This window comes from Acomys russatus, chromosome 15, assembly GCF_903995435.1.
Source record: "Acomys russatus chromosome 15, mAcoRus1.1, whole genome shotgun sequence".
In the NCBI taxonomy this organism is placed as follows: Eukaryota; Metazoa; Chordata; class Mammalia; order Rodentia; family Muridae; genus Acomys; species Acomys russatus.
Genome location: NC_067151.1, coordinates 31765975 through 31791065, shown reverse-complemented (window position 1 = coordinate 31791065; position 25091 = coordinate 31765975). Strand labels below are relative to the sequence as shown.

At 46.3% G+C, this 25091-nt stretch overlaps 3 protein-coding genes across 9 annotated transcripts in view; 1 reads left to right on the top strand and 2 right to left on the bottom strand.

Annotated features, from left to right (window-relative positions):
• Window positions 1-386: 386 nt before the first annotated feature.
• On the bottom strand, window positions 387-17530 carry Alg5 (ALG5 dolichyl-phosphate beta-glucosyltransferase). The gene is made up of 10 exons (XM_051157169.1): window positions 17427-17530; window positions 14377-14548; window positions 14110-14156; window positions 12196-12264; window positions 11430-11522; window positions 8909-9022; window positions 8592-8651; window positions 4373-4524; window positions 2347-2432; window positions 387-544 (listed from the first exon to the last, which is right to left on the bottom strand). The coding sequence occupies exons 1-10, from the start codon at window positions 17490-17492 to the stop codon at window positions 429-431; spliced, it is 975 nt and encodes a 324-aa protein (XP_051013126.1). The 5' UTR covers window positions 17493-17530; the 3' UTR covers window positions 387-428.
• A 553-nt stretch (window positions 17531-18083) lies between these two features.
• On the top strand, window positions 18084-24703 carry Exosc8 (exosome component 8). Its single transcript, XM_051157170.1, has 11 exons — window positions 18084-18100; window positions 18703-18739; window positions 18882-18945; window positions 19293-19366; window positions 20337-20382; window positions 21032-21137; window positions 21225-21270; window positions 22241-22337; window positions 23528-23648; window positions 24155-24261; window positions 24559-24703. The coding sequence occupies exons 1-11, from the start codon at window positions 18084-18086 to the stop codon at window positions 24672-24674; spliced, it is 831 nt and encodes a 276-aa protein (XP_051013127.1). The 3' UTR covers window positions 24675-24703.
• Window positions 24704-24882: 179 nt separating this feature from the next.
• Supt20h (SPT20 homolog, SAGA complex component) overlaps window positions 24883-25091 on the bottom strand; it is a 33600-nt gene continuing 33391 nt past the window's right edge. For all 7 annotated transcript variants that reach the window (XM_051157143.1, XM_051157149.1, XM_051157146.1 and 4 more), the window contains one exon: window positions 24883-25086. In XM_051157143.1, coding sequence (XP_051013100.1) covers window positions 24949-25086 — 138 coding nt within the window. In that variant the 3' untranslated portion in view covers window positions 24883-24948. The remainder of the gene's footprint in view (window positions 25087-25091) is intronic.

Sequence of the window (25091 nt, the reverse complement as noted above, 5' to 3'; positions counted from 1 at the left end):
CTTATCTTCAGTCTAAAGTGTTCCTCTCAGAACCTTAGTGACAGGCGCCAAAATACAGACTGCTAAATAAAAGAAAATCTAACTTATGACACATTTTTGTTGTTGTTGTTGATTTTTTTGAGACCGGGTTTCTCTGTGTAACCTTGGCTGTCCTGGACTCACTTGTAGACCAGGCTGGTCTAGAACTTACAAAGATCTGCCTGCCTCTGCCTCCCAAGTGCTGGGATTAAAGCTGTGCTCCACCACACCCGGCCTTATGACACATATTTTAAAAGGACATCACATGGTTTCCTCAGGACAGTTTATTCTTAAGAACATACAAAGTCAGGTAGTGAGAACAAGTCCATCGAAGCTTTATTGAAAATCCTGATTTCAAGTGATGTTGCACGACACTGCAGGTAAAAATGCAGTCCAGTTCTGCCGGAAAGCTAACTCATTTTCCTTGTCCGCTCAAGCCTCCACGCACCTGTTAGATACCGAAGTCGGATAAAAAGCAGGTCTTTGCCCATTTGCAGCCAGCTCCAAAATGGAACTAACTTAGAACCTGCAATTAAAAATAAATTAAATTAAATTGGGAAAAATATACAGCAGCTTAAAATTATAACCTAAAAGTCAGGATAGGGCTAAGGTTCAACCTGGGCGTGCGCGCGCATGCATGCACGCACACACACGCACACACACACCCACCCCCCAGCCTGTCAGTGTGAGGAAACTCAGTTGACTATCAAGTATGAAAGTTTCAGAGACCATGGGGAAAAGGGTTTGTGCATAGAGCATACACTAGGGACTGAGCGGCAGCTCATGAAGAGTAGTAATACTAGATCTGGAGAGATGGCTCAGAGGTTAAGAGCACTAGCACTGGTGGCTGCTCTTCTAGAGGTCCTGAGTTCAATATCCAGAAACCACAGGGTGGCTCACAACCATCTATAATGAGATCTGGTGCCCTCTTCTGGAGGGCAGGCATTACATGTGGACAGAATACTGTATAAATAACAAATAAATACATCTTTAAAAAAGAAAATAACGTAATAATTCCATAGGGTGCAATAAACAGACACAGAGAAAGCCCAGAAATGAACCACTCTCTTCTCTTCTCCTCCTGACAGGATCAGAGCCTAGGCAAGCCTTGAACTCAATAGTAGCCCAACCTGGCTCTGAACTTGTGATCCATATTGCCTCAACTCTTGAGGCCTGGGGTCACAGGTGTGCATAGCCCCACCCAGCAATGAGCAGCCTCAACAGTGACCAGTGATGCCTGTGTGTCCACATGGCAGCTGCCTGTAGTTCTGCCCCCGGCTACATGGGAACAGCAGCCTAACTGGATGTCTGGTCCCCAAGGTCACTGATGAGGTGTCTAACCGGGCAAGGAGCACCTCCCAGGAGGAAGGCTCAGCACTCATGTCTAATGAAACTCCACCTTCAAAGCAGACCCTTCTTAACTCCCTGAGTATAAAGAGCTTTCTTCTGGGAACTTGACCACTGAAGCATCTTGGAGACATTCTCAGCTGTTAATCAGAGACAAACTAGGGAGAACTATAGTTAACACAGTGACCTCTGAGATGGAGACGCGCCATGGCGCACACCTGGAAATGATTTTTGATCCCCCCCCCCTTCAACTACCCACAGGGTTTTCCGCCTTTGGTTCGTAACTAATGGTGTGGATTTACATTTCTATAAACACGATGTAGTCTGTATACCCCAGAGACATCTGAATTTAGGTGTCTCACCTGCTACTGCAGTAGGTCTCCCAGAGAGGGGCAGGAGGCCAAATGCACAGGGGAGAGGAAGCTTTGCAAAGGTCTGCAGCTGGTCAGGACACCAGCCCTACAGAGTGAACTCTTCGGGTTTGTTTCCAAGGTAAATAAATGCTGGAGAAATAGAGAGCTCACTGCACACCGCCATAGTGTTGGAAAGGCGCTTCACATGTTTCTGTGGATGTCACGGGGCTGAGGCTGTTAGAGGCCTTTACATGTCAGCATCTATGTGCAGGCACAGGCAACCCTCTGGAGGCTGAGATGGGGACCGGCGGAGTCTGTGGGTTCAAGGCAAGCCTAGGCAACACACTGAGACCAACACCTCAAAGGCAAGGGCACAGGGATCTGGGTGGCTCAGCTCTACACAGTGGTTTTTAGTACTCATCTAGCAACAGTGGAGCCCCCGGAAGAGGCCCACTGAAGACTCAGAGAAGAGTCTGCAAAAATAGCAGGAGGAAATCTGATGGAACACAGTGGGCTCTGTGGAGAGCTAGCGGGTGCCCAAAGAAGGAGAGGGGGTGACGAGAGCCAGCAGACTCAGACAACTGTATTGCCAGGCTAAGGACCAGCTGTAAATAAACAGTGCACTCACCCTCAATTTCTGTCCAGTTGACAGCAACTTCTGCTATTGGGATTTGAAGAAACTGTGCAATGTACAGCAGTTCTACGTCAAATGCCCTGAAAGAGAAAATATATTGATGCTTATCTTAAAAAGGCAAGCGTGGGCACCAATCAGATATCTACCAGGGCAGGTGTTGACACTTACGGGCAGATGCAAAGCTTCTATGTGAAACAGAAAGCCACAGAGTGTCAAATGACTGACACTGAGTGGACCAGAACAAGATATTCAGTATGGTCATGTGACATTTAAGTGTGAGATGCTGAACCTCAGGCACAGCTCAGAAACCCTCAGATGAAATCGGCCTGTGTGCTTAAAACAGACACTTTTGATCTCAGCCTCGCCCACCTCACGACACAGAACTGCCAGGTTCCGAAAAGGACTCTCTGGTCTCTGGCAGCTGCTTCTCCACTTTGTCCTCGCAGCCAGGGACCCTGCTTTTGTCCCTGATTCAGGGTCCCTGTCCTTTCCCTGTGCTGTCTTGGACAGGTGGGCCCTGGCAGCCAGTCACTGAAGCCTAGTCTGGAAAGCTCTGGCTGTGACAGAACACCCACAGAGGTTACTCTGTCCCAACACACACGGTTGCAGCCACACCTACTTGGATCCCTCCTTTCACACAGAACTAGATCTGCAGTTCCACCATTTTCATCTGAAAGCAAAACCAGGCAGCAAGAGCCAATGAACTGTGGCCGCAGCCAGGGGCAGGGACTGGGAATTCTGGGTAAGCTTTCCGGGAACTGCAGAGAATGACTAGTACAGGATGCTGAAGGATGACAGAAGAAAAGCAGACACTTGTACCTAAGGCCAGCTCCTTTATACTTCACCTGTTTCAATCTAGGAAATAAAACACACACACACACACACACACACACACACACACACACACACACACACACACACACAATTTTGAAGCTATAGTTTAAGAGAATACTTCTTGTAGTTTATATGAAACCTATTTCTAGAAAAGATGACAGACCTTAAACCACAGATCCACAACCAGGGCTTATTATGTAGTTGTGCCGACTACCATGAGGGACAGGTCACACAGAGCTTGTGACTAGCTCTCACGAGGACCCTTTCAGCATTACTCCCCAGGCACTGACTATGTGCCAAGCACCATCTGTGGTAGAGTAGGTTCATAAGTCAAGTCAGGAGGGACTGCTCCTCCGTCCTCTTGCTGCTCCGTCCTCACCCTTACAAAGGTACCGATGAAGCCCAGGGCCACATGCATACAAGGATTCTTCCAACTAAGTGACATTCCCAGATGTCATTCCCAGGGACATTCTTTCAAGAGTGTATGCTTGAAGGAGAGAGATCAGGCTTATGTAATGACGCAAAGGAGAGAGGACTGCAGGTGTGATGGCGTGCATGGCTGGGGAAGAGAGAGACGCAGGCAGGCGGAACCCTACAGTCATCTCTAGAGGTCATGGGCAGCCACTGCAGGGTTTGAAGCAGAGGGCGAATGTGATTTCAAAGATCCCTGGGGCTGCATGGTGCTGGTGGAGATGGGCAGAAACTAACAGGCTGTGGCCACTGCTGGACACATGCTGGAGCCGAGTCAGTGTCAGGAGGCAGGAATGACAAGTCCCTGAGGTCAGAGGGACAAGTCGGGGAAAGATGAAGCCAGTAGCCACAGGGCTACTGTGGAGGGAGCAGCCAGGGCTGGACCTGAAGGACAAAGGCAGGGTTTGAAGAAAGGCAAGAAGAAAAGGAGGAATGCACCAGAGAAAAGAGATGCAAATGGCCAGGTTTGAAGATGGCGAGACAGAGAGAGAGAGAGAGAGCTCAGCTTTCAAATGACCAGGCAGAGGAGAGAGACCTAACTCTGGAAAGGTGTGTGAGAAAGGGGAAAAGAAGCTTAAGGGGACATGGTGTATTCTGGCCGCACGGCTGATGTTGCCTATGTTTACGTGAACAGATAGCATACGTGTCAGTCTGGCTCCCACTGTCTGGATGCCTGCTGGGTAGCACGGCACAGTACATCCACTCAGAGACTTACCATCGTTCAATGTGCAGAGATGAGAAGGCCCGGGCTGCTGCTTCTCGGGTCAGCAATTTGAATCCGCACTGCGTGTCCCTGATTCCTTTGACACAAAGGAACCACACCAGGAAATGGAAGCCGTACATAAGAAAAGTACGGAAGTAAGAACGCTAAGACAAAGGCAAAAGAGAAATGATTTTTCCTTCTGGGAGAGACTGGGGACAGCACTTAGACACGCGGCTGACTCAGTACACCTCCTGTTTGGATGGCATGGGGCCGCAGGCACTCTGAGCAGGATGCTGCTTCAAGGGCAGGGCAGTAAGGAGAAGCTACTGATTCCTGGGGCCTGAGTCTGATAGCACAAGCACAGGATCTGGGCAGGCACAGCATTCAGCATTCACCTGGCTGCTTTTGTTTTTAAATCATCACCAAACAGAATGACAATAAAGACAAAGAAAGGTGCCCAGAGAGCAGACTTGAGTCCTGGCTGATGAGCAAGACAGCCTTGAGTAAACTACAGCAGCTGTCTCCTGAGCTGCAGAGGGGAAAGGCATCTACCCTTCAGAGTCCTTAGAAGAGTAACAGAATTATGCCAAAGCTGTAAACCATGCGCTTGGCAGAGAGTAACCGGAACTCTGAGTTTTATAAGGAAGGCTGAGGCTTTATTCTCACCGCAGATCCACCGGGAACATGCAGGCAGGGAGATCAGAGCCTCCTCCTCTCCCGCCGGCAATCCTAATAACACTCTGATGGCAGGTGGGGGTGGGACGGCTCATCTCAGGACACTCTGGGAAGCGCACATCTGCTTTCCCCATAAAATACTTGTAATAAACATGGGGGGGGGGGGCGGTTTATACTCCCAAAAAAGCAATTAATCTGAGGAAAGAGACAAACAGAAACTGAAAGGCAGGAAAATGAAAACTAAAGGTAAAAAACAGGACCTGCGAGCTGTGATGTACAAGGGCACAGGGAAGCACACTGACGGCTACTCTTGCTATGTGATAACACTATGCCTTCTTTTAGAACCCAGGTGTTTATTAAAAAGGTGCGGTGTCCACAAGTCAAGCTTAATGTATTTGATTTCTAACACATAGAAATGTGTAACAGGGGCTGGAGAGGTGGCTCAGCGGCTAGAAAACTGGCTGCTCTTGCAGAGGCCCTCGCTTCAGTTCCCAGCACCCACATGGTGGTTCACAGCCATCTGTAACTCCAGTTCCAGGGCATCTGATACCCTCTTCTGGCCTCCACAGGTACTTCATGTATGTGAAGTACCTCGCCTGTCCTGGAGAGCAGCAGCAGAGGGGCTGATACTGGGGACACAGTGAACTCTCAGAAAAGATGCATCCCATGTACGATTCTGCACGCTACTCCTACTCTGTTTGCTACTCCACCTGCTGTTTAACACCACTACTCCTATTCTGTTTGCTACTCCACCTGCTGTTTAAGACCTTAATTCTTTGGCTTTTTTTCACTGTCCTCAGACTGGGCCCCATGGTTTATGTTATGTGCAGCGTCTGAAGAGAAATGGCAGGCTGTGGCCTCACTCCTTAACTAGATGCCGTGTGCCTCCTGGAGACAGCTTTCCATAAGGCAGGTATAGGATCATAATGGTCTAGACAATACTCCCACTGGGTGACAGCTACAAGCAGCAATGCAGTAGGCAAGTCCTACTTGCCAGGAAGCAGATCAGCCCATCCTTTGTACGGGTGGTCAGAAGCCCCAAATTAAGCACTAGGTTAGGAGGTGAAGAAATGGACACGGAACAAGACACATTATAAATATGTAGACCTGGCAGAGTCCTGACAATGTCTCAACCTCCAGAGTGCTGGGAGCTTCACTGTGCCCAGCTAATGGAAGTTCCAAGTAAAGAGAACTTAAAAGCATTAAAAATAAAACCAAATGGCTGAGGATGCAGCTCAGTGGTGGAGCACTGGCCTGGAGCACACAGGCCTCTGGCTTCAAGCCTCAGCACTGCAGGATGACCAAGGGCCAAACCATATAGGCACCACCAGCACGCAGAGGCCGCCTCTCTCCGGCTGGATGACTCCAATGGTTCCCCATTCCTCATTTCCCTTTCACCAAACAGATTAGCACTGCCCCACAGTCCTTAAAATTAAATAATTTAAACAAATTTTAATTTTATGTATGTGAGTGCTTTGCCTGCATGTCCGTATATGCACCACATGCATGCAATTCCAGAGAAGGCACTGATCTCCTGGACCTGGGGTTATGGATGACTTCAACTACCAAGTGGGAGACAGGAACCGAACCTAGATCCTCTGCAAGATCTGCCAGCACTTGTACCCACCTAGCCATCTCTCCAGCCCCATGCTTCATATTTTTATTTGTTTTTGTTTTTTTGGTTTTCCAAGGCAAGGTTTCTCTGTGTACAACTCTGGCTGTCCTGGATTCACTTTGTAGACCAGGCTGGCCTCGAACTCACAAGAGATCCACCTGCCTCTGCCTCCTGGGTGTTGGGGCTTCATATTTTTAAAAAGAAAAAAAGTTTACCCACAAATTCTTTCAATCAATGTCAGCCTATTTTCATTTGCAAAGCAAATTCTGTTCTTTTAAAGAGATAATTATGCTGTGTTCACAACATCCTCCTGTTATACAACATAATAAATACTTTACATACATACCCCACAGCAGTCTGCATTGTCAGGCTACTAGCTGGGGCTCAGTTACATTTCCCATCACGAATTCAGCAACTCCTAAGCCTCTTGGGTACACACTTTTTCCTCTTTCTCTCATGTATATAGAACAGTGATGTCAGACTTGCCCGTTTCTCAGCTTTCTATATTAAATGTCTAGAATAGTGACAGTCCCATGGTTAGCAGGTTAACCTTCTTAAACACTAATGAGAACTGCATGGAATACAGGATACTAAGTAGATTGTTTATTTTGGAGCTGGAGAGATGGCTCAGGGGTGAAGAGCACTGGCTGTTCTTGCAGAGGTCTGGGTTGGTTCCCAGCACCCACAAACATCTGTATCTCCAGCTCCAGGGATCCCGTGACCTCTTCTGCAAGAGCCAGTCATGAGTACAGTGCACAGACACACATGCAGGCAGAACATTCACAGACATAAAAGAAAAATATTATATATATAAAAAGTTTATTTCTGAGAAATGGAGCATATAGGGCAACAGTTCTCAACCTATGGGTTCTGACCCCTTTGAAGACCAAAAGGCCATTTCATAGGGCCGCATATCAGATATTTACATCATGACTCATAACTGTAGCAAAGTTACGGTTGGGACCTCTGCAGCACGAGGAAGGCTGAGACACTGGTCGAGGGGACCTCTGCCTGAGTGCTCTCTCAGCTGCAGGAGCACTCTCCTTGATTCCCCGTGAACTCTGCCTGCTTGTCTTTCAACAAAAGAGTGTGGCTTCAATTCTTGTGAGGGGTTTGTGCCTTCACTGTCAGTGTCTCTACAGTTTACCCCATTTCAGAACCACGGAGGGGTACACACAAGTGCCTGGGACCTGTTGCTCACCCAGGACACTGGTCTCATCCTGGAGTCTGAGTCAGACAGATGGACTAGCGTACAATTCCGCATTAACCCTGGCCACACACCAGCAACACTGGCTGTACTCCTGCTGGTGAACCTCTGTGAGCCTGGCCTTGACACTCAGCGCCTCAGTGAAAAGCCCTGACTGCATCTTCAACACACACAGACAGCTCCTCACCAAACTGCTTTACCCTTCAGGCTGCTCTGGCTTTTTAGTGTGACCCACAGAAGAGGAGCCTCCACCCTGGGTCTTAGGTAATTTGTATCTTTCTAAAAGGGACAATCTTCAGCGAAGTGTTTTTCTGAGCAAAACTCAAAATATTCTCTGAATAGAACTTATCAAAAAAGCTCAGGACTAGGGATGTTTCAGAGCTTGTTCCATTTTTTTTGTTGTTGTTGTTTTTTGATTTAGGAGAGGAGACTCACACACTATAGAAAAAAATATATATTTAAGAAAAGCCTGCTTTATTGAATGATACTCTGTGTCTTATAAACCCCTCTAAGAGTTCTTACATCCTGAGGTAAAGTCTCTACCCATTGTGCATACTTAAAGAAACCAACTGATTTAAAATGTGCTAATTGTTCATAAACTCCAATGAAGTTGAAGGGAAGCTCAGTTTTTAGAGAAAACATAGGAACCCATTTCTTGTCAGGCATGTATGTGTAAGTAAAAAGGGGTTCAAGGTCAATACAGTACTATGCATGGCAGCTCAGGAAAGCCTCACCTGAGCAATTGATTCTTTCTCCAGATGAGCTCGAGAACCACAAGCGATGGCCATTTGTTCCTGAGGGGAAAGGAACACCGTTTTCTCCTTAATATTTAAGTCACACTTACTAAGAGGACACTGCTGGGTGTGGCGGCGCACACCATTAGCCCCAGCACTTGGCAGGTAGAGGCAGGTGGGTTTCTGTGAGTTCGAGGCCAGCCTGCTCTATGTAGTGAGGCCTCTACACAAAAGGAAGTTAAACTTTAGGTAAGCTCTGACACTTTGCGTCTGAGCTCCATGCTCCTGGCTCCCCTCCAGCATGCCCTTGAACTCACAGGCCATGGCTGTAGATCACTCAACCCCTTTTCTAATTTCTCAACATCTGGAAACTTCGTGGCGCCATCAGCATCTGCCATGAGGATCTTCTCTCCTCGAGAGCTAAGGACACCCTGCGTGCAAACATTCCCGGAGAAAGAAGGTTGTTTAGAATTATGCTCAAACTCAGGGTCTTCTCAGTTCATTCTAAATACTCAAGATGGCAGAAGGAGGCCAAAGTTCATTGTGAGGAGACTCTAACGTCCCCACACATATCTACTGTCCATTTCTTTGTTGAAACATGTTTTCCACGCCTCCTAAGCCAGACACCCATCACACCATTGTTCTATGTGTCCCACATTAGCGTAGGTGCTCGTGTGACTCTTGAGCAACACATAAGAGAACCTGTCCGTGACAGTTTCTGAACAGAAACAGCACACACGACCTGGGCGAGGCTCTGCGCATCTGTAACCCCCACGGCAGGAGGCAGAAGCAGGAGGATCTCCAGTCTGAAGCCTCACGTTCTTAGTAGTGCAGGCTGAGAAGTTAGTTTTCCTCATTATGGGCAAAGGCGGTGGCATGGACTTCACGTCCTACACTTCTTACTGCTTGTCACGGCATCTGACACTTGGTAAAATCAGCTCTGGCCAATAGTGCAAACCATGTGCCTGTTGCACAGGGAAATTAGCCGCTTACAAACTCCTCATTTCTGGGTTGTGCCCATGAGCGACACAGCTGCCCTGACCGCATCAGCCCTGACCGCACATTCATGGACACATGCACAGAACTTTTGACCACTGAGCCTCTGCTGAAGCCAGCCTCCTCCTCAGCATGCCTCGCCCGACTCACGGCAGTCCCTGTGCATTGGCCCCTTTATGCCTTGTCACCACCACAGTGCAAATAAACTAAACCTCATAAAATACTACACTGGGTGATGGCCGATGACTTTTTCTCAAGTCTTACTCTTGGTTAAGTCTAAGGCACTGAGGGAACTCTGTGAGGAGGGCAAGAGTGGCAGTGGGGGGGTGGGGGGGTGGGGGGGGTGATTAGTTTACATTATCTCCTTGTATGAAAATGTAAAATGAAACACATACTTTTCTACAACATATGCTATCAATTTTTAAAAAGATTTAATCTTATGCGTATGAGTGCTTTGACTACATATGCGTACATGCACCATATGTAGAGGCCAGAAGAGGCCAGAAGAGGGCACTGGATCCCCTGAAACTGGAGTTACAGATGGTTGTGAGGTGCCATGTGGGTGCTGGGAACCAAACCTGGGTCTTCTGCAAGAACAGTCAGTGCTCTTAAGGGCTGGGCCATCTTTCCAGGGTAAATGTTTTATTTAGACATATTGTTTTTAAATTTACATGTATTATTTATAAGCCCAGCTAGCTCAGTCAGACATAAGCAAACAAACAGACAAATGCTCCTTGGCCCAAAGCTCTGATCTGAGCTCACGTGCCCTCGCAGCCCTCCTGTGGCCGACACTGCTGGTTGCCAGGCCCAAGCAAGCCTCACACCACATCTCAAGACTTCCTCCTTTCAAAAGGAACAATGATTTGTCAAGAATGAAAATGTAAAAACAAAAAGTATCAGCAGGCCATGGTGACACAAACTTGTAATCTCAGGTCTTGGGAGGCTGAGGCAGAAGGATTGCTCCGAGTTCAAGGCCAACCTGGGTTGAAGAAGACACTATCTAAACAACTACCACAACAAAACAGGAAAGAAAAGAGACAAACCAGAAATACGGAAAACAATCCTCCTTCTCCCTAGGAACCCGGACAGCTGTGACACTTTCCTGGCCCCTGCCATGTGACCGAGTTACCAGGTGGAGTTTGGAGAAAGTATTTTATTCCCCCCGTCTGCATGGATTGCAGAAGTGACGGGAAATGCTCTTAAGAGTCACTTTGTGTTCACAGGGAAGAGGAGAAAGGTGAGTGCCAGGGCCTCTGCTGACAAGAGAGCTAAACAGCCCTACTGCTTGCCTCTAGGGTTCTCTTTCAGGGAAAAGACAAGCCACTAAGTCGTCACTAAAGGAATGTTATCTGGATTTTCTTTTCATGCATTGGGTTCTTTGGCCCTTTTGTCAGTTTAGCTTGGTTTCTGTCTGACAGGCCTTGGCTGAAAACAACTACTCTGGCTTAGGCCTTGCAGGCGCCTCGCCTGAGCCCCTGCCCAGTCTCCCCTCCTACACTCCACTCCTGCAGGTGCCTGTCTTCCCTGCCACATCAGCCACGCCAGGATCCACCTCCATGCCACCAGGCTCTGCGGTTCCTTCCCATGGGAGAGCTCAACACACGAGAGCACGCTGCTCCACTGTAAGCAAAGCCGCTCTAGCCATAGCAAAGACAGCAGGAAATTCAACACAAACGTCTTCTGAGTCATCTACAGAGCATGATGCTTAGACTTTGGCAAGTCAAAATTATAGTTATTACAGTTATTGATAACTTAAAATACTGATATTTGATATGTGGCATTATAAGCTGAAAAAGGTTACTACAATACTTTTATATTTTAAACAAAAATGTGAATTATTACCATCCTAACAGCACCACCTTTCCCTCGGTTCTGCACCAGTGTTATCACTCGTACTTTGTCACTTCCATATTTCTGGCAGTATTTCAAAGCGACCTGTCGGTGACATAAAAGTCAGAATACAGTTAGCTTGGAGGACTGATGTCAAAGATATGAGTTACCGTGATGTGATCAGAACATGTTATATGCACATACTAAATGCCACACACTGTGCCCCCTAAACACGTGCAATTGCTGTCAGTTAAGATGCACATAATCAGTATACACAGAAAGGTGCCCATAACTCAGACTCCCAGATACCACTTCAGCTCACCCTTCTTGTGACCAGAGTCCCAAAGGGACCTATGTAGGTCAGGCTTGTCGCTGGCATATCCATGGAGGATTGTCTGCTAACTGACACCGGAAGACATAGCCCACTGTGGGTGGCACCATTCCCTCGGCCAGGCCCGGAGAGCTGTGTGACAAGCAAGCTGGCCGGTATTGTGGGTGCATTTGCCTTTCTCTGCCCTTGATTGTGGATGTGGTGTGACCAGCTGACTTCTGCCCCTGACATCCCAGCATGATGAACTGGAACCTGTGAGCCAAACAAACCCCTCTCCCCAAAGCTGCTTTCTCAGTCAGGGCATCTTACTAGCAACAGAAGTAAAAACAGGACAGAGAGTTATGAGCACAGCTTTGGGTTCCTCCCGCAAGTGGACGTACACGCCACACACACTAAATGACTCCAAGTTTTCTATCAACCAGCCATTCTAAGAGCACATATATTTACCTTTGAAGTCTGGTCTTCACTGCCATCATCAACTACTATCACCTCATAGGTGAACGTGGGGTCATGTTTCTGCAAGAAGCAAAAATTATAAATCATAATTTGGTTAAATTATGATAGAGAATAGTAAAGTTTTAAGTGGCTTTTAATTTTCATTTATATTTGTATGTGCATGCATGCATGTATAGTGTGTGTGTGTGGGCACAACCATGGTGCACATATGGAGGTCAGATGCCAACTTGTGGAGGATTGTTTTTGAAAAAACGTTGTCCTCTGATCTCCATATGTGCACCAACTTCTACAGTGTGGGTCACAGGGATCAACTCAAGTGGTCAGGCTTGGCAGCAGGGGCCCTTACCCAGTGAGTTACCTTGCCAATCTGTAAAACTATAATTTAAAATTATTATTATTAGTGTGCCTGTGTGTGTGTGCACATGCATATTGGTTCTCTCCCTCTACTGTGGGTTCTCAGAAATTAAATGCAGGTCATTGGGCTTGCATAGCAAGCTCCTTTACCCACTGAGGCACCTTGCTAGCCCTAACAAAGTTGTAATTTAAGCAATAGGTGTTCTAGTGTTGCTAGGGACAAATACAAACAGTAGTACACAAACCACATGAACTAAAAGGGCTCAGGAGGAGCAGGACAGATGATGGGTACAACAGAAGCTGGGACCACACTGACACTAACAGCTCTATGTGCAGTGCCCTCACCTACCCCATACCACACACGTGGAGAAAGCACGCACTTGGGACACTAAGGCAGGGTGGGAAGGAGACATGTATGAGGTCAAAGGTCAGAGGTCAGAGGAAGATTCGACTTGGCTGCATCACTCCACAGCTTTGTAGGAGAAGCCCAATTCACTTCTGACTCACTTCACACTTAAGTTCTGAGTCTATTATTATCCCTTTAGGCCTTAAAACCCAAAGCAATATAAATCAAAATAAGGGATTTTCTAGACAGAGAGACAAAAAAAAAAGACCAAGCTATGAAGTCTACTTATCTTTAACTGTCCCTAGACATCTCCAAAGAGAGATGTGAATGACTATGATTCTGAATATAAAAAGTGCAAGCATTTAAAATTAAAAAAAAAAAAAAAAAAAAAAAAGATGAGCTGGGCGTGGTGGCGCACACCTTTAATCCCAGCACTCAGGAGGCAGAGGCAGATGGATTGCTGTGAGTTCGAGGCCAGCGTGGTCTACAAAGCGAGTCCAGGACAGCCAGAGCTACACAGAGAAACCCTGTCTCAAAAAAAAAAAAAAAAAAAAAAAAAAAAAAAACCACAAACAAAACAAGATGTATATATACATGTTTCAGGGCTGACTATGCAACCCCTGCAGTGTGTCCACCTAGCATGTATGCTTAAGTGTAAATAAACCCAATGAGGCTGTACTAAAGTACTTTATCTTTGTATAACTGGTTTATGGTTTTAAATTTTTTAAGACTGTAATTTTATATTGCTTAATGTGAATTCATTTGAGAAACAATGCTCACCAGAATATGCTATGAAAACTCCAATGGATCTCTCTACATGACCACACACACACACACACCACACACACACACACACACACACACACACACACACACACACACAGACACACCTCTTTTCAAAGATATCACAGAAATGAGTCTGCACACACTCACTGGCATGTAATCTATAACACATCACCAAGCAAGAGAGAGTTAGAAGGTGGGGAGGGTATACATGAGAGAAATGCCAGCTTCCTGGTTTGTCTGCTGCTGGAGGTAGCGTGCTGCACACTGGGCCTGCTCGCTGACAGCCAGCAGCAGGTTGAGCCACGAGTGGCCAGAGATGAGTGCTGCCCCCTCATGACTCGCCTAGCTTGGGGTCTACGATCTATTGGTCACCAGCTTTAGTTTTAACAGGAAACGTGATACTGAAAAAAGACTGATACCTGTCTCTTCTCTAAGTAGTTCAGGGCTTCATCCATCATCACAGGTACTAAAGGGAAAAACACATTTTACAGATTGCTTTTGACAATGAGTTAGCTCGCCCCAGCACGCTCCGTTCTCACTCGGAATGTCCCCTGCCATCTCACTGTCCCCTCCTCCCAATCACAGCTCCAACTACACAGCAGAACTGCGTGCAGCGAGAGCAAACACTGCACGCTCCCATTTCTTCCCACATGGCCCATTAGCAAACAAACTCAAATAGACCTTACACCGTTTTTCCTCATTGTAGGAAGGCACTACAACAGACAGCTGTATCGTAGGTGAGTCCCAGACGCTGGGTAAAGGTTCCTTCCTGCCTTTGGCATTGAGGAAGAATTTCTCTTCCTCGTGTTGGTAACACGGTGGTATCTTTGTAGCAGTTATAAACGCAACAATGGAAACCTAAAGGCAGACATGAAAAAACAGGTTACACTGATCTCTTTTAACATTTGTTGTTCTAAGACATTATCAGTTGAACTTTTTTGGGGGGCATGGGAGGAAATAATATGTAGTCTCAAGTTTGACTCTTTAGCAGGGTTCTAGGGTGATTCTGATGTTGTATGGCAGCCAGCGCCCTAAATAGCCCCTTAGGGACTGACAACCGTCTTTGTCCCCATTAGTAATGTGCTAAATGCTTTAGGAGGCCTTGTTTCTACCTTCATTCCCCGGACCCCTGCTATGCCCTTATCCAAGAGCATATGGGAAGTCCAGCCTACTCTTACAAATGGTCAGCGAGGTACCATTTCAGGAGCATGTATGCGAGAGGGCAAATCCATATGACAGCTGTAATATGGAAGGGCCAAACGGGCTCAGCCTATGGAGGACAGGTTTCCTTGGAGCCCACAGCAGGGACCATAATGCTTAAGAACATATTCTGCTGCCTATCCCTGACTTGAATTGAGAACGCAGCATTTTCTGGAGTAACGTATAAGACTTGTAGGCTCCTGGGGCTGGAGCGATGGTTCAGCAGTTAAGAGCACTAGCTGTTCTTGCAAGGAACCCAGGTTTGATCTCCAGTATCCATGTGGCTACTTACAACCATCCATAACTCTAGTTCCCAGGGGTCTGGCACCCTTTTCTGGCCCCTGAGGACACGAGGCATGCACACACTGCACATACATATATTCAAGCAAGGTACTCACACACACAAAATAAAAAATAAATATTAATAACCAAACTCATGGGTGCTCTTTACATTTACTTGGGAAGCTGGCCTTGGTAACGAGTCATAAATTGTGTCACTGTTTTCATCAGTGAACTTTGTTTCAAAACAAGCTGCACACGTCTGAAATTCTGTTCTACTGTACTTTGATGGCCATCTCTAGTCCCCTACTATGTGTGTACTGGTGTGGGCACAGGGACTGCAGCCACAGCAATAGTTAAGAGTCCTCCTATGAGGGCTCAGGGGTTGAGAACACTGGCTCTTCTTGAAAAGGACCCAGTTCAGTTCTCAGCACCCACATGGTCGCTCATAACTGATTGATTGAAAGTACAAGCTCCGGGGGACCAAAGTCTCTGGCTTCTGCACTCATGAGTACACACTTAAAAAAAACAAAAACAAAAACAAAAACAAAAACAAAAAAAAAACATAGAATAAAAAATAAAGAGCCAATAAATAAATAAATAAATAAATAAATAAATAAATAGCCTGGCGATGCACTCTACTGTCCAGATTGTGACTTCTGAATTCAGTTTTCCATGGAGAGCAATCAATGCTCCTGAGAAAACAATTAACTCAGATCTGGGGTGAGAAGGTGTATGTCAACACAGCATGTCCCACAGAAAGCAAAATCTATCTGTAACCATGAGAGCTGCATGGAAGGGGACAGGTGGGGGGGTCACTTGAAGATGCTTCTCAGGCCCCTGAGGAAGGACTCACAGCATGAGAAGAATAGTCACTGCAGTGAGTGGCAACGTAGAAAAACTTAAGGCTGTAGCAATGCAAAAATAAAAGCTGGCTATCAAACAGCTCATCATCTTAAAAACGTGTGCTTCCCCTATGTAAAGGCCTTTCAGGTGATTGGGTACCTGAGGGCTTTTCATTCAAAAACCCAAACCAAAACCAAAACCCCCCAAAAAACCTAAACCCACCAAAGAGTCACACATACATTTAATTAAATCTCCAAATCGTACAAGAAATCTAAAGGGCAAAGTTAAGGATACACAGGAAGGCAATCCATGAAATACGTACTGGCAAGCCCAGGAGTATAAATTCACAGGGCAGCTTGAAACACAGGAATAGCAGGTTTTAAAGACAGCTGGAATTACCTTATTAAAGCTTCTAGAAGAGGGTCTTTATAGAAATAAATGCAGGTGAGTTAGAGATGAAATGTTATTTGGAATTTAAAATTTTTTTTTCTTAAAAAGTGGGACACGGTAGAAAGAATGCCAGCGGGTGGATGGAAAATAAGGCGAGTTTCCAGATGCAACACACAGTACACCAAGTGCAATATGCATGCAGTAAGATAAAGGGTACCTATGCCAATGCAAGCCAGTGGGGCCTAGTATACAGTCCACACACGATCGTGCACGCACTCATCTGTACAACAGATTCAAAGCAAGGCGGCCACAACCCAGAACTGTGCCAACAAAACTCAGATTTGTTCCAAGCCTTTAAAGAAGGCATTTTAGTAAGAGAGGGAGCCTGGCTCAACAAGACACCCAGCAGCAAAGTCATCTGGCTACACCACCCCTAGACTGTCCATGGAACTAATATGGCAAGGCGGCACAGGCCTTCCTGGCCAGCTGTCCAGCCATCTAGTCTTACTATCAAGAAAGCTTATTTTAAAAATCTCCATTTTCTGACTGACTGAGTGATGGGCTCCTTTCAAACTATATGGCAGAGCTCAGTTGGCAAATCTGTCCTCTTCTACATTATCATCGGACGTCTGCAATGTTTCTATAAGAATAGCAAAGAAAATGCTAGGGTGCCTCATTCTTGTGCAAAAACGACCCCTGGCCCAATAGGAACAGAAAGAGGTCTGGGCCTGTCTCTCGCTCACCCATCGCCCCTAGTCTTCTGGGTCCACTGCTCTCTCCCCAGCTGCAGCACACGGCACACAGGAGGCAGAGGAGGAAGGCTGGGGGGAGTGACAGGCTGGGCGGGTGCGTGGCTGTCCAGGGACAGGGGTCCAGGGAAGCTAGGTGGGCACTCGGACAGAGGTTCCAATAGGGAGACAAAAGGCCAAGGATTTCAGGGTATCTGGGTGCAAGGGGCCCGTGCACGAGAGGGAGGGGCGGAGGGGGACACCCGGAGCACGGGACTTCACCATAGTCTCACCAGAATGAGCGCGGCCACCGCCAGCGCCACGCCGAACCACACCAGCTGCAGTAGCAGCGTAGCCATCCCGTAGCGCCACACTCGCGGAAGCGCCGCTCGGCGTTCCGCCCCGCCCCGCCCCGCAGGAGAGGCGCACTGGCCTGCGGCCGCCGCCCGCAGCGACCCCGCGTGGCTCCCACGAGGACTGCAGGGCCGGTCCCCGAGTTCAGCGAGTAAAACCCCTGGACATCTGCGAACTGACGGCGCTTCCACCCTCACCCACACGCCGTGCAGTGCAGCCATCTAAGGACTGTTTTGGAGTCAGCCCTTTTAGTCTCGCGCGTGTGTATGAATGTGCACGTGCGCGCCGGCCCGTGGGGACCGGGGCGTGGGACCTCGGGGGCTGGCGTAGCGGCCCGTTGTGAGCAGTACGGACCCCGGCGCTTCCCCCATTGGCCTGGTCCTAACCAGGTGCTCGCGGGACGCTCGGGCCAGCCAGAGCTGGTGTTCATCCTCCGTCGTGTCCGGGAACACAGCACTCCCCCCCCCCCCCCCCCCCCTGCGAAAGGAGGCGCTTCTCTAACCCAGGATGCCTTAAAGTCTCCCGGGCAGGACGCACGCCTGGTGAGGGAAGGGCGCAGGCGCGGAGGGCTGCGCAGGCGCAGTGCGGGCAGGAAGATGGCGGCCGGTTTCAAGTGAGTGGTAGCGCGCGCAAAAGAAGGCCCGGTGCGGGTGTGGCGCATGGCGGCGGGCAGGGGCGCCCCGAGTCCTCCTGGAGCCGCAGAGGGCTCTACCCGTGCAGGCGCTGAGGGACAGAGCACCCAGGACGGTTCCGACTGAGAGTCACGCCGCTTTCCAGGCAGTGGTGCCTCCGGAAGGGACCATGAAACCTTTAAGGGCGCTCTGGTTAAACCCAAAGCCGCCCACGCGTGTAACTTGCAAACTGGTGTCGTAACTTTTGGTTAGTTGATGAGGCCCAACGTACCTCCCCAAACGGTAAAAATACACTCTTCCGTGGCCGTTAAAGTTACAGGTACCGCAACTGCGGCTTACTGCGTTAAGTTAGACGCTAAGTCTCCTGCTTCTGATGTTATTTGACATCCATGTGCCAAGGGCCTTGGATGACTAGGGCGCAGCCAAGATCACTGATGAAAACCGGTGGCTACTGTAAGGCTTTTATAAATACGGTTAACGCCGTTTCAGAAGCCTAAGCGAGTGGAGCTTGATGCCTCAACACTTATTAATTTCTGAGTTTATCCTCTGAGGTGCACTAACTTACATTTTAAACATGTTTCAGAACTGTGGAACCGCTAGAGTATTACAGGAGGTTTTTGGTGAGTAAAGGTGATTTTGTACCTTAGATCTGTGAGTAAAAATGTCATGCTTTAGTTCATTTACATTAATGGGGCTTAATGTGTTTACTACTGCATAAGCGAAATACTACGTATATAATCTTATTTCCTTATAAACATTTAGAAAGAAAACTGCCGCCCTGATGGAAGAGAACTTGGTGAATTCAGAACTACAACTGTCAACATAGGTGAAATGGCTGGGTGGGACAGTACTCCCCCCCCCCCCTTTATCTTTTGTGCAACCTAAAGTCAATTTCCAGTTAACTGTACTATATCTAAGGCATTTGCTGACATTAAAGAGATTTTTATCATTACACCAACCTTGTAGTTGATCTAAACATAATTTGTTCAAATTGGGAGACAGAAGGAAAAAAAAAAAAAAAAAAAGACATTAAGTAGTAATACCATTTTCAAGTCACTGACCTAAACCAGAGGCAACTGAAGAAAAGTCTAGGAAGATAACCATACAAACTAAAGCATTTAAACTACTTTGTAGGAAACTTTTCTTATTTTTCATAAATACTGTGTTTATCAGGTTCAATCAGTACGGCAGACGGGTCAGCTCTAGTGAAGCTGGGCAACACCACAGTCGTTTGTGGGGTTAAAGCGGTAAGTTTACTGTATGTCTTTTGATGGCTGAATTCCAAATTAGTTTCATGCTTGTGAGGTTGTAATTAACCAGGGGTCAGTATTTAGAATTATAATTCCCCAAGTTCTGCGTGTATGTGTGCGTGCTCTCTGTTTTGAAACATGTCACTAATGTTTTATAAGGCAAACTGAGAGTTGCACTTCCAAGGTTTTGGCAATGTGGTCTTTGAACTGTGATTTCTTTTAGCCATTGATAGCTTATGCCAGTCACATGGGAATAGTAGCCATCTGCTGACCGGTTGCACTTGGAGCACCTTTTTAAAAAGGTACTTTGCAGGATCACCAGTTTCCGCCTCTGAGCAGAAGGCAGGCAGGCGTGATGATAAGCTTGTGCTTCCTGATGCTACACTGAGCAGCTTTCCTTGTTTAGGTCTGTGGTCAGGCTGGAGTGGTACCTGTCAGAACACACACTCCTTGCCAAGTTTATGCTGGGACCTTAATGGTACTGTCTCATTAGGGCCTTGGGAATAGCCCCCGGGGAGTAGGCAGGTTCTGTTTATCTGGAAAGATCAATTAGCTTGCCCCAAATCTCTAGTAGGTGTGGGGCTACAGCTGGGTTGGGCTGGTTATTGCTAGTTAACATACTTTTGACCACTAATAGCTCCCAAGTCTGGCTGTGTCAGTGTCACTTGGGGATTAAATTCAGCTTCTTGGCTACCACACAAGTGCACAGAGGGTAGGCAGAATGCCACTGATGCTTGCTGATGAGTAGCGTAGTCTGATTACACTGCCCTTTAACCTCCTTGGGAGCCACTGGTAAGGCAGTGCCGCAATCCTTAGGGCCCCTGCCATAATTCCCCAAGCACTGTAGATGCTAAACATAGGCTAAGTGGCTGGCGTGGTCTTTTGTATGGCCTCTGTGAATGGCTAGAATGTCTTCGTAGTGTTTGAGTGGCTTCTTTTACTGGAATACATTTATTTGCCTTTGTAGGAATTTGCAGCACCACAAGTCGATGCCCCCGATAGAGGATATGTTGGTGAGTTAAATGGTCTTATAATTTTAATGAATACTTGAGTAAGTTTAAAGTTAACTATTGTAGGGAAGTCCTGGTAATTGAGGGAGATAGTAATTCCCAGTGTTGAGGAATAGAACCAGCACCACCGCTGCCGCCGCACCACACAAAAAGCTTTCTGCTTATCAGAAGGTTACAGCAAGGCGAGGTACATGACATGAGCTTAACTTGACAGTCTTTGTTTACATACTCAGTTGTCCTTGTCCACTGGGTCATTGTGGGTAGAGGCAATCATTGCAGATTGAAATCCTGTTTGCACTCTATTGAAAATACTGGGCATTATTTTTGGTTTTGTATCATCTTTATGGTAGAAACCAACATTTAAAACTTTAATGGCTGGGTTTGAGCAGAGGACTGTCCTGCTACAGACTGAGGTACTTGGGAGAAGAATCCAGAAAAACAGTAATGAACTGTGGTTGAAGCATAATAGACTTCTTAAGCACTGTGGAAAAACATTAGAAAAGTGTAAATTTTTCTCTGAGCCTGGCAATCCGAGAAGAATCCCCCTGAAGAGTTCCCCCATGGCCAGGCGTATGTAGTGTGGACAGTCCCTTTACTAATGGCCCCAGCAGCCAGGGTGCACTTTGGTTCACAGCTGCAGTGTTTCTTTCAGTCCCTAATGTGGATCTACCACCGCTGTGTTCATCGAGGTTTCGGACTGGACCTCCTGGGGAAGAGGCTCAAGTCACCAGCCAGTTCATTGCAGATGTCATTGAAAAGTAAGACTATTAAGATAAAGTTTTACCATCATTCATTGTCAGGTGTTTTGCCTTCACATTAATTGTATTCTTTATCATTAAATCAAGCTCACAGATAATTAAGAAAGAGGACTTATGCATCTCTCCAGGCAAGGTAAGAGCAGACTGAGCTTGCATGCTGTGTGGTCTAATGTGGGAGTGGTGGTTAATCAACAACCCTGAGCCCTGAGGCTAGAATTCAGAAGGACTTCTGTAAAGGTTAATTTTATCCCATATTTGTAGAAATGACTGCTTCATAAATCCTTTCTGACTGGGTTGTGTTTAGTTTAGGCTGGTCTTTGCCTGATGATCCTCCTTCCCCAGCTTCCAAAATGCCGGGATTATAGGTGTGTGCCATCATGCCCAGTTAACAAATAACGCACTACACTACCTGTCTGGCTAATTTTTAAGCTAAAGTTATACACATCACACTTAACTTTTAGAGCCTAACACCACAACCCCACCCCAGACAGGGTTTCTCTGTGTAGCCTTGGTTGTCCTGGACTCACTTTGTAGACCAGGCTGGCTTCGAACTCAAAGATTCGTCTGCCTCTGCCTCTCTGAGTATGTGCCACCAACCCCAGCTAAAGCTTAACTTTTAAGCTAATGTTACACACACACCCCTTTTCAATTAAAAAAAGAAAAAAGAAAAAGCTTTTATCCCTTATAGCTGATCAGGTTTTGCTTGGGCTGTTGTTTATTGTGAGCATAGTGTTTTCCTACACTAGCTTCCCTTGCTAATTTATAGTGCCAACTAGCACAGTGAAATCTACATTGCACATTATGAGGACACAGGTTGCAGCTGGTCCTTTCATTTGCAAACCTAACAGCAAGAATAAAACTTCCCTTTGCACTTATAGCTTTATTTAGGGAAATAGACAAGTTTATCACTTGTCAGTTTGCTAGTCAGCCCAGCTTTCCTAACTTTCCCACTTCGACTTTCTACTGTATAAAGGTTTAAAAAAAAAAAAAAAGATTTTAGGCTTTCAAGTCTATCTTGCTTTGTCTAACCAATGGTTGTATAATACGTAGGCCCAAGGGAACAGCAATATGCTTCATCAGGCCTAATTTCTTTACTATTTTAGCTTGCTTGGGTTCTATACTGTGACCTTATTTGCCTAGACTACGATGGAAACATTTTGGATGCCTGCACGTTTGCTTTGTTAGCAGCTTTAAAGAATGGTAAGCAACCTTAATAAAGATAATTTTCCTGTTAATATGATCATAATCCAGCTGGTCAAAACCTTTTAAATTAAAAGCTTTCTGGATATATCATTCACATAATTTTTGTTTTGTGAGACAAAGTATCCCATAGCCCAGGCTGGCCTTGAACTCCTGACTGACCCTTCTGCCTCACCCTCCCAAATGCTGGTAATACTGTAAGTATGAACTACCTTGCCCAGGCTGTGCTCCTAGAATTAGTCAACTTTACAGAGTTTTCTAAAATATACTTCCTAGTTTTCTATTCTTTAGCTCAGTAGCCTTTAGAACTGCCTGGATTCTCTCCACTTGTAGTCATTAGGGCAGCAGTCCTTCCTAGAATCCACTGACGTGGATAGAGGATTCTCACGTGTAATGTAGGTGGCTCATGCAGACAGACCATAAATATCACCTCTGATAGTGATGCTTTCTAAAAAGGGCCCAGTTTAGCTTGATAATGTCTTAAAATTTCACTTGTGTGTATTCCAGGTCATTCTACATTGCTAAACATAGTAAAACTAAGCCAGGCATGGTTGTGCATGCCTGTAATCAACACACAGGTGAGGAGGATGGCAGTTTGAGACCAGTTAGACTATAAAACCGGGTTAATACTGATATTAGTGTAGTCTTAGTTAAAATAGCAATCCAGCCTGCTTGCTTCCTTTGCAGTCAATGGTGCCAAGAAACAGCACTTACTGTAGGAGTGTGGATGTAAAATAGAAGCTTCAAGCTTGTGGTGGTGGTGCACATCTTTAATCCCAGCACTCAGGGGGCAAAGGCAGGTGAATCTTGGGTTACAAACCAGCTTGGTCTACAGAGCAAATTCCAGGACAGCCTGGGCTACACAGAGAAACACTGTCTCGGGGAAAGGGGAAAACAAAACAACAAAAATCATCTTGCGCAGAACACCAGATGTTCTGAGAAGCAGTTTTCCTCTCCCATATTAACCTCAATTGTTATGAGATACTTAAATAAAATTATGCTGACATTAAGTGAGTAGCACACAACTCCTATCCCAGAGTGAATTCCAAGCCAGATGGGCTGCATAGTGAGATCCTGTCAAATCAACCAATAACGGTTATGGAGAAGTTAAGTGGGGGTAAAAGTTAAGAAAGCATAGAAACCAAGCTGCATACCCTACTCACTTTACATGTTTACTTGCCTTTTTCTAGTGCAGTTGCCCGAAGTTACTATAAATGAAGAAACTGCTTTAGCAGAAGTTAATTTAAAGAAGAAAAGTTACTTGAATGTCAGAACAAACCCAGTTGCAACTTCCTTTGCCGTGTTTGATGAGTAAGTTAACTACATATAACATTCTAGGTTCTAAGTCAATAGCTTGTTACTTACCTGCTTTGTAAGAAATGTCCAGCAGGCAGCTACAACCCTAATCTGCAGGGGCATTTGAGCCCTGCCCTGCAGTTCCTTTTCAGACCTTCCACTCGCACAGGACCAGTTCTGTGCTCACGTCACTTGCCCCTAGGGTTGTGCCCTTTTCCTGGCTGATAAGGAAGAATCTATGGGGCCTGTCCATACTAGGCAAGAACTCCATTGCTGAGCTATGCTCCGAGCCTCACTACTGTATAATCTTCTGAAACCATCTTCAGTATCTGCTGATGTTCCCAAGCTGAGGAGCAAGGTGTTTATAAGTCCTGGACTGCAGGGTGCTGCTGCTCCAGTCCTGGAGTAGCTCTTCCATACCCAGGCTGAAGCAGGCAGGTCTTTGAAATTAGTCTGTTCATCAAATTCACATCAACCCCCCCCCCCCACACACACATACACTGTTTTTTTTTTCCACGTAGCACTTTGCTGATAGTTGACCCTACTGGAGAAGAGGAACACCTGTCAACAGGAACCATCACGATAGTAACGGACGAGGCAGGCAAGCTGTGTTGTCTTCACAAGCCAGGTATGCGCTTTCTACTGCAGCTTTAAATTTGTAGTGGGGAATAGGTAGGCGGGTGTCAGGTGTAATGTATGGTATTTGACTGTAGCTAATCTAAAGTTACGGGCTTGTTACTTCAGTGTTGTGTGTTATTCTTAAACTGAGGACATAACTGTTTTCTGTAGATCTTCATAAAACTAACCTGCAGATCTTGAGACCACAACACTTGATTTAGAAGCTCTGATTTTAAAAACAACCATTTGACATGATTTTCAGTTTTCAAGAAATAATGGAAACACTGAACACTGGTGTAATTTTTAGGTGGGAGTGGACTGACCGGAGCTAAGCTTCAGGACTGCATGAGTCGAGCACTTACAAGACACAAAGAAGTAAACAAGCTATTGGATGAAGTAATTCAGAGCATGAAACACAAATGAACAGCCACCACAATTGCAAAACAGCTGTAAAAATTTGTATTTGTTACATAGTGCACAGGCTTTTTATACTAAATAAATACCAAATTACATTCTTTTGAAAGACATTTGTAGTACTTCTTACATTATTTCTGTAGATGGTTAACTGTGTCTCCATGTGCTTCTGTATAAAGTGTGCACATCTATCAGTGCAAAATACTGACAGGAGGAAAAATGAGTAAAAATACAATTCTTTTCATTCAATGGTCTTGTGTTTGTAAAAAAGAAAAAAAATAGCTCAGAATTTTGGAGTGGTTGGCATGCCTCTCTTCATTTTACTCTTTGACTGGCCGCCTGCATGGCGGTGACGATGTAGCTGGGCTGTTTGTGCGGCTGCTGCTGCCATAGCCATTTGATGCTGCAAGAATCGCAACTGCTGCA

Excerpts from the sequence above, each read along its gene's own strand:
- Alg5 (XM_051157169.1), bottom strand. The coding sequence starts at position 17,492 with ATGGCTACGCTGCTACTGCAGCTGGTGTGGTTCGGCGTGGCGCTGGCG. Across the intron at positions 4,525-8,591 it reads AGAAAGAATCAATTGCTCAG|CGTTCTTACTTCCGTACTTT; the intron begins GTGAGGCTTTCC and ends CCTTTGTCTTAG. Across the intron at positions 2,433-4,372 it reads TCTCTGCACATTGAACGATG|GGCATTTGACGTAGAACTGC; the intron begins GTAAGTCTCTGA and ends TTTCTCTTTCAG.
- Exosc8 (XM_051157170.1), top strand. Across the intron at positions 18,946-19,292 it reads AACTACAACTGTCAACATAG|GTTCAATCAGTACGGCAGAC; the intron begins GTGAAATGGCTG and ends TGTGTTTATCAG. Across the intron at positions 21,138-21,224 it reads ATTGCAGATGTCATTGAAAA|CTCACAGATAATTAAGAAAG; the intron begins GTAAGACTATTA and ends CATTAAATCAAG.